General features: G+C 37.2%; 1 protein-coding gene across 1 annotated transcript; it reads right to left on the bottom strand.

The window, feature by feature from the left end:
• Nucleotides 1-722: 722 nt before the first annotated feature.
• LOC125376927 (carbohydrate sulfotransferase 10-like) lies at nucleotides 723-9021 on the bottom strand. Its single transcript, XM_048389522.1, has 3 exons — nucleotides 8941-9021; nucleotides 3036-3136; nucleotides 723-2657 (listed from the first exon to the last, which is right to left on the bottom strand). Exons 1-3 carry the CDS (start codon nucleotides 8972-8974, stop codon nucleotides 1602-1604), a joined length of 1191 nt encoding a protein of 396 aa, XP_048245479.1. The 5' UTR covers nucleotides 8975-9021; the 3' UTR covers nucleotides 723-1601.
• Between the last annotated feature and the right edge of the window lie 628 nt (nucleotides 9022-9649).

Raw genomic sequence — 9649 nt, 5'->3', positions numbered from 1 at the left:
TTTTATTTTTTAAATGTATATATTATGTATAACTTTTGTTAGTCACGATATGGCTGGAATACTGCTGATGTGACTATAAATCTTAACTCACTCACTCACTCCTCACATACATATACAATTAATAATTATGTTTCTTTTCAGTGGTACCTTTCAATGTATTCTCACACAGTACATGTAATCTCCGTCAGAGACATTATGAAACGAGCATACATAATTGTTCCACTATAAGGGGCGGTCGGGTAGCCTAGTGGTTAAGGCCTTCGCTCGTCACGCCGAAGACCCGGGTTCGATTCCCGACATGGGTACAATGTGTGAAGCCCATTTCTGGTGTCCCCCCGCAGTGATATTGCTGGAATATTGCTAAAAGCGGCGTAAAATCAAACTCACTCACTCACTCACACTGTTCCAGTATAATGCATGTATGATTTAACTAAATGCATCGAAATTATAAATCATTTGTGTTTTTGTATGTTTAGTGAAAACGTTATCTTTCCCAAAAAAATTGCTGTTTTGGTCCAGGCTAGCTACCATGTTAAACATAAACCTGAATTACAGAGAGAAGTTTCAGATAACCTTTATTTCAACAGAACTAACGGTAAAGAATACATGATATCACAACTAACTCGAGGATTATGTCGTGTCAGCACAAACGTAAAGCAGCCATTCTTGAAATCCGATATCAATTTCTACAAGATATCTTGGTTCCATCATTTTGTCTGTCATTTGGTCTTCAAAAGTAAAATAAAAATATTCTGAGATGTTACCTATAGAAATTCGTAAGTGGTATCTGTTTGAAATTCACACGTATTTGTTTAATGATTTCAACAGGCATATAAACTAATACAACTATGAAACAGCTGTGCCAAACACAGTGTCCCGACAAGTTATCTGAATATTAATATGAAATGAATCTGGAATAGTTGATACAAACCATGGTGAGTGAAATATATATTCCACATTGCCTATTATGGTGAGTGAAATATATTCCACATGGCCAATCATGGTGAGTGAAATATATTCCACATGGACAAATCATGGTGAGTGAAATATATTCCACATGGATAATCATGGTGAGTGAAATATATTCCACATTGCCAATCGTGGTGAGTGAAATATATTCCACATAGACAATCATGGTGAGTGAAATATATTCCACATGGCCAATCATGGTGAGTGAAATATATTCCACATGGCCAATCGTGGTGAGTGAAATATATTCCACATTGCCAATCGTGGTGAGTGAAATATATTCCACATAGACAATCATGGTGAGTGACATATATTCCACATGGAGAATCATGGTGAGTAAAATATATTCCACATGGCCAATCATGGTGAGTGAAATATATTCCACATGGACAATTATAGGAGTGGAAAATAACAATGACTCCCCCATACAGAAATCATCGATCCTGGACTAGACCGACACCTACAGGATACATTGACGTGCAACCAAGTCATCGAGCCTGACCATCCTATCAATTTAGTCGCTCTTCATGACAAGCATCGGTTGCTGTGGACCTGTGTTTTACCCATGGGTAGCCTAAGCTAGTATGAACACCGTAAAGATCAACACAGGGAAACCGAACCCTATCTTAAATTCAGTTTTTAAAATACTTACTTGGATATTGTTCATAATCAAAAAGAATGAAGTCATTTACATATTTATCAGCAATTGTATGAAGAAGGGCATGCGGTATATTTCTGTACGCATCTTGCAATGCATTGTTTCTTTGCTCATGCCACCGCGACAGGTTTTCAGAACGAGGCTGACTGCTGAAATAGGATACGAAGAATTCAGTAACTATATCCCTTGATGCGGTGACAGACTGTCCATGCAATTTTTGTTTTAAAATATTTCTCGAAAATGTATCCGACAGAGAAAAATACCCATTATACTGAAAGACAACCCAGAGACGCTCTGCCAGATCTGTAGGTGACAAGCACACCGTTGTGATCTTCCCCTTTTCATAAAGTTTGAAATTGTAGTGAATTAAGAGTGAAAGTTCATCCTGGACATGAGATGTGTAGCTGCTCTTGTCCATCACCAGATGCCCGAGTCCTGTGTTATTCAGGATATACGCTGCATCTCTGGAGAACGTCTCCAGCCTTCCGATATATGCTGGTTGAAAGGAGCAAGGGTCGCAAAGATGACTCAAAGGATCCCAGTGAGCATCATTGTCTAATAAAACAAATTGAAGAAATTGTTCAAATGTTATTTTCTTAGGGCATTCAATGCTGAGGCGCTTTCTAAGCCAATTCCAATAGTCAGGGAGGAATATCTTGTCTAAGTAAGCAGACCACAGTCTGGCATAAGGGTCACGGACAAATAGGACCTTCGTTAAATCAGATCCCATTTCGATAATATTTTTTTCATTAAACGAATATTTGAATTTAACTCCTTTGTTATCATAATGGGCAGAGTATCTATCTATGTCAAACGGGGACTTCACGTGCTGATTGGTGTAATTGCCATTCAGAAACATCATAATCCGTGTCCAGAATGTACAGCCGACCTTTGGTGTCAGACAAACAGCCAGTCTACTGGGCAGATGTGCTAAGAGCGGTGCAACATTCCCTCGTGGTGTCTTCAGACATCCGCTTTGGTAGAGTTGCTTCCTCTTCTGGAATTCCGCCTCGATATAAGACGGGCTTGTCTGTAATATAAGCATAACCAATTTAACATAATATATATTTAAAAATTGAAAGACTAGGTACCTAAAAAGAACTCAAAACGACTCTTAATTCAAATACAGAGTGCATTCGCGGGGTACATCGCCTTTCGAAAACTAAATGCAGCATATTAAGACACCCCCACTCCGCAACACCCCCACCACCCCAACCCCTACCCCCCCAACACAAACTCTGTGAGCATTTTAATATTTTTGACACACCATCCCTTTTAAAAACTTATTATTGGTTAAAATGGAATGTGATGTGTGCCTTTGGCTTTGTTAGAGCTTTTGGCTAAGAAGTATGCCTACCAGCTGACAGCTGCAGTATTTTGGTGACTTTAACAGGTATAACATACATACTGCTTCTTGTTCTTTCGCCGACTTGTCTTGTGGTCGCATCTTTGGGGGTGGCATTCCGACGTACTGAGCAATCCAATGTGATTTGGTCACTACTGGCATGACTGAAAGAGAACACCAACATAAAATAGTGATGTAGTCCATGCCTACACGTCCTACGAACCTACTAAGACCAGAAGAAAAGCCAGTATACAGGGATTAGCAATGAATTTTGTACAGGTCCATTTACTGAAAACATCCCGGCAATAGTCCAAGGTCTATAAGGTGGAAAGCCTTTTAAGTGGAGGACATTTAACGTATCAGTGGCAAGAATGATGTCCGTTGCAATTCCCTTTTTTTCCTATTTGACTTGTACTATATGTTCCCGTGTTTTCAGGTGAACAATTGACTTGCCTTTGCGTGTGTTTGTGACGATGCCACCGGTGGGGCAGGATACCCTCACCTTTTCGCGAACACATTGTATCATCATTGATTGATGGTGATTCATAAACATTCATGATATGATCGGAATCGTACAATCGACTCTGCTTTTTGGCAGATATTTCTAATGAATATGGAAATGGTTTTGTCGCTTCTTATATAAGTGTGTTTGTTTGTTGTTTAACTCTATATAACACACTATAACAATATTCTAACTATATAACAGCGGTAACAGAATCGAGTCTGGACCATCCATTGACTGACGACTTGAGCACCTATGTTTACAATTGGGTTACGATGGCAGGAATCAGCGAGCTTGAACATTTTATAATCATATAAAATGGACAAACTAAAAGGAAATGGTATTCATTTTCAATTATAAAATTATGATTACATTTCTTGCACTTTAGTAAATCAGTATTGACTTTGTCATTGTGACGGTTTTGAATACCCAACTTATGGCTCAAACATCGAAATTTAAATAATATGCGGATAAGATCTTTATTTGGACATAACTCCACAATATATTTCTCTGGTTCGGGTACAGGTCTATATGTAAAATAATGGTTTAGATATGATACAGACATAATTTTAGCATGAAAATTCTGAATCTCTATGTCTTGACATCTTTGCTTGCAACATTGTATAAAATGTGATGTGCTGCCACACTCGTGTGTGATCCAAGCACACGTAAATCCAGTTTCTAGTAGCAGCAAACGAACATGCGTTACCCAGTTGTGGCCGCCGTTTTCAGCCTGTGATTTCAACATGTCATAACATGCTTTTGGGTATCGATTACTATCCAGCCCGCACCAACACATAAATATCGTTAAAAGTAAAAACCTTTTTCAATATTTGCACGAGAAGTGTAACCCCAAATTTCCGAACCATATAATAATATGAAAGCTATTTTACTGTCAAATATTGTAGATGCTACGTTTATAGAAGTGTTTGGATAATCCTTTAATAAGGTAATAATAGGAAACGAAGCCTTTCTGGCTGTTTCACACGCTTAATCTGGATATTAAGACAATACCTAGATTTTTATAGTGGGATACTACTTGCATATGGGGGGCGGTCGGGTAGCCTAGTGGTTAAAGCGTTCGCTCGTCACGCCGAAGACCCGGGTTCGATTCCCAACATGGGTACAATGTGTGAAGCCCATTTCTGGTGTCCCCCGCCGTGATATTGCTGGAATATTGCTAAAAGCGGCGTTTAACCAAACTCACTCACTCACTCACTTGCATATGTTTACCGCCATAAGTCCATTTTTCTGTATTTCTTAGGTATCCCCCATTTCTGAAATCAACAATATATGACTTCTCCAGGTTATCTTCTCGGACCCATTTGTAACAATAACCTTTTAACACATAAAGTTTTCTTTGTAGGCCTATTACAGTGTTATCAATCAATGTTACGTCATCTGCAAATAATAGCAGTATGACATCGTTTAGTCCATCCCTGACAAAAACACCTCTCAATCCACATTTCTTCACGTCATCTACAAGCTCATTTATAAAAAATATATAAATAAAACAGGACTCAACATACATCCCTGGCGTACTCCACATGATGTTGTGAATATTTGGGTTTTCGAACTTCCGATTCTAACACAAGCTGAGACCTTGTCATAAATATCTTTTAGAATTCTAAACATTTTCCCATGTACACCTTTCATAAGAAGAACATACAATTGCTTATTTCTGTCAACAAAGTCAAATGCCTTACGAAAGTCTATGAAAGTTGCATAGAATCTGTGTTTTGGTTTTCACAAATACTCAATCTCCTCTCTGGTATTAATACGTTCTGGCAGATTATCCATACTGTTACAATAAGCACTTTCGTCATCGTGATATGTCATATATTCATTCACAGTCGCATCAAACCCATCACTGCTGTTACGAGTCGGGTTAAGTAAATCTTTAAAATAAATAAACCACTTCTCTGGCGAGATATGTATCTTCTCATTTCGGTTCTGCAGTAGTGCTTCTATTTTAAACCAAAACTTCTTACAATCGCCATCTGCAAGTGCTGTACAAATTTCGTCCGCGATCGCATTGTTGAAATGTTGGCACTTCTCTTTACACAAAAGACGGAAGTGTCTCTTAGACTGAATATACCTACTCTAATTATCATTTGTTCAACATCTCCGAAACGTATTTAGACGACAATATTTTGTTCTTTTTGCGAGCTCACATTCATGATCAAACCATTTAGGTTGTACACGTTTTAAACCCAGTCGACTGTTACAGTTAACTTTAAGATGATTCCCAATATATTTCAAGAGCTCCTCTAGCTTCTCAGTGGCAGCATTAACATTGAAATGTACTAATAGCAGAAATTCATTCGCAATGTTACTCGATACTTCAGATATTTCAGCTTCATTGAATTGTCTTCGTCCACAATCAGCCCATTTATATTTTAACACATCGTCACATATTACACGGCCATCGTTTCCGATTATAACAGCACTTGAATTTAATTAACTTGTAAAATACAAGATACTGGAAGATGGTCCGAGTCCGTTCTGGAATAAACAACGATAACAGATTGAAAACAGTTAGTAGTTGCTAGTACATAATCAACGAATAAGTATGAACTACAAAAAGATATCGTGTATGAATTTCTGACCCTCGACCCCGTTAGTCACATCTAACGATAAGCATGGATCTTAACGGGACAAAGGAAAATAGTAACAATTCTATATTGTGGTCCTCGGTCCTCATTTCCACCATTGATATGGAGCGGAAACAATAACGGACGAAGTACACAGCCTTGTCTGTTGAACGTACATTCCAGAAAGTAATTGTTTTACACTGTTTTCAAACACATGATTTCCTCAGATGTATGGAAGATGTTTGTGTTTTCTTGCTAATTTATATGTTTATCTCATCCTGAAAAATACCAACGTTTTTCCGGGCTCTCGAGTGACATATCGATTTTACCTTTGGAAATAAATATAGTATTTCATCACTAAATATATAATACTAGGCACCTACTACATGAATATCTCCTTTCCATTGCAGACAGTTGTCGTTCTAAATGTTATAAATGTCAACATTTTGTTTTCCTTTCCTATTGGGTTAGTGTTGTCATACACAGCTGATTTAGAAGCCACGAGAGTCAGTTTACTTTTCCGCTGTAGCCTGTGTACCTCTCACCTGGACATATTTACAGACGAATGTATCACGAGGAGGTTTATCGATAAAGTCTTGTGATTTAACATGGAAATTGGAAGGAAAATATACTGAAGTAGAGAAAACGTATTATTATTACAATAATAATAATAATAATAATAATAATAATAATAATAATTCAGAATTGATACAAGTGATCACAACAGATGTATCTTGAACTAAAGCATGTAAAATGAATATTTAAAAATAATATACTCTAATTTCATCTGTTCTGATAATAGGCTGATCCTATTCAGCTATGACTAACATTTTATTCCAAAATTTAATTGGTCCATTAATAAAACAAAGGATGTTTTTTAATAACTCTCACAAACAAAATAATTTACAAAATTTAATGATTGGTTTTGAAAAATAGTGAAAAACGGAGTATTCATCTAAAGCATCAAGTGAACATCAGTATTTAAATGACTATTCGCGTAAAGCCCCATTCACATGGACAAAATTTACTCATGTAAGCAAATTTACTCATGTAAGCAAAAGTATATTTACATTGCGTTCACATGAAGTTTATGCAAGGCAGAAGTAAACATCATTTCATCAATAAATTGTGGACTTTTATCATTTGAGGCCATGTCGCTGTCGAAGATAGTCAACCAGAGGCGAAAGAGAGACTTTCCATACTTTCTTAGTATGGGATTAGTCTTAGGATTATGCCAGGAAAGAGAACTGTGGAAGAGAGAACGTTCTCAACACCGGTGGAACAATGTCGTCAAACGATCATTTGATGATAAACTGTGGATCGATAACTTTCGCATGACACGCGAAACATTTTATGTTCTTTTTAAGGAACTACAGCCGTATTTTCCTGCACAGGGAATGTATGTGAGGGAACCATTGGAGCTGGATCACAAGGATTTAATATGCTTACGTAAGCAAATAGAGAATCTGTTCACATGACCAGAAATACTCCAGGAGCAATTATACCTATGATGAATATACTTTTACTAGACCTCATCAGGTGTAGCAAATATACTTTTACTCATGTCTCTTTACTCCTGGAGTATATTTACTCACGTAAGCAAATGCGTTCACATGCCACCATAAGTAAATTTACTTATGTAAGTATATATACTCACATAGGTAAAAGTGTCCATGTTAATGGGGCTTTAAGTAATAGTGCGAAATTTGCTTGTCACTATTATTCACATCTCTAAGTGACAGAAGAGTGGAGTGGACGTGTGCTGCTCGTACTTAGTTCAAGACCTCTATCCAAACTACACTTACACAACGTTAACAGGATTACTTTCGGTTATAAAACATAGCTGGTCTTAGGTGTGGATGTTTAAGAATTGACGTCAATATCCTTTGTGTTTATGGCGATGTAAACGTAAAACGCGTTGTGCAAACGGTGTAAATCCGTGTAGAATTATGTCAAATATGCACACACGTTTTTACGTTTGACGCTCATAAACGCAAAGACATAGATGTATTGAATTTATTTAGATAAAAGCAACGAAACAATTTCCATAACCATAAGGACTCCCTGATCAAAGTCAGTTGTGCAATTCCTATTATATCCTAATATTGTTTGTATGACTGTCAAATAGTTATGATACCAGGCGTTCGCTAAAAGGTAAGCGTATCCTGACCCTCTGGTGGCAGCGTCACAAACACATGCAAAGGCAGGTTAATTGTTCGCCTTTAAAACACGGGAACATATGATACAAGTGAAAATAGGGGATTGCAGTTAACATCATTTCGGTCTTCAACTCTGTTGTCGTTATTGAGGCCACTGGCCCATGAACAATGCATAATCAGGAGGTAGTGTGGTACATGAAATCAGATACAATGTTACAGATTCACAGGCTTTTCATAATTAATCTTTAACCATATGTTCTCATATGTTTTCGGGTGAACAATTGACTTGCCTTTGCATGTGTTTGTGACGGGTGCCACCAGTCTGGCAGAGATTACTCAGTGCGGTTTACAAGAAGATTCTTTTAGATGTTTCAGAACTTAGTCACAATATAAAACGAACTAAAACGTTACGGATCATGATTTTTTTATGGACGTTTGTTTTAGTGAAGACTGAGCTTTTAGTTTCATAAAAAAATATCCACAGACATTGTCTTGATCCGTAACATTGTGTGGTCAGTATATGACACATTCTCCTTAAACGTTGATTTCGTTTCCACTGGTTTCGCAGGGGAAGTCGAATGTTAACGGACTACAGCAACTGCCGGACAATATGCCTTGTCATAAGTGTATTTGGACCTTCGGTCCTAGAGAACCAAGAGTTGGAGATGAGAAACGTGAGTGGCCTTTTGGTTATTCTTTGCATTGTTACATACCCAGTTCAAGCAGGGCCAAGCACACCACCAGCATCACAGCTGCTCTCAACACAACATACACTCGGCTGCAAACATATTGTCGTAAAGGTGCCATGTGCTGAAACAACATTGGAAATGTGTCTGACAAAGCGAAACAACATGGAACAATGTCTGACAAAATGAAACAACATTGGGACAATGTCTGACAAACTAAAACAACACTGGAACAATGTCTAACAAAATGAAACAACATTAGGACAATATCTGACAATATGAAACAACATTGGAACAATGCCTGACAAAACAAACAACATTGGAACAATGTCTGACAAAATGAAACAACATTGGAACAATGCCAAACAAAATGAAACAACATTGAAACAATGTCTGACAACATAAAACAACATTGGAACAATGCCTGTTAAAATGAAACAACATTGGAACAATGTCTGATAAAATGAAACAACACTTGGAACAATGTCTGACAAAATAAAACAACATTGGAACAATGTCTGACAAAATGAAACATCATAAGAACAATGTCCGACCAAATGAAACAACATTGGAACAATGTCTGACAAAATGAAACAACATTAGAACAATATCTGACAAAATGAAACAACATTGGAACAATGCCTGACAAAATGAAACAACATTAGAACAATATCTGACAAAATGAAACAACATTAGAACAATATCTGACAAAATGAAACAACATTAGAACAATGTC

The sequence above is a fragment of the Haliotis rufescens genome, unplaced genomic scaffold (assembly GCF_023055435.1).
Source record: "Haliotis rufescens isolate VD_foot unplaced genomic scaffold, xgHalRufe1.0.p SCAF_8, whole genome shotgun sequence".
Taxonomy (NCBI): Eukaryota; Metazoa; Mollusca; class Gastropoda; order Lepetellida; family Haliotidae; genus Haliotis; species Haliotis rufescens.
This window is presented reverse-complemented; position numbering and strand designations above follow the sequence as displayed.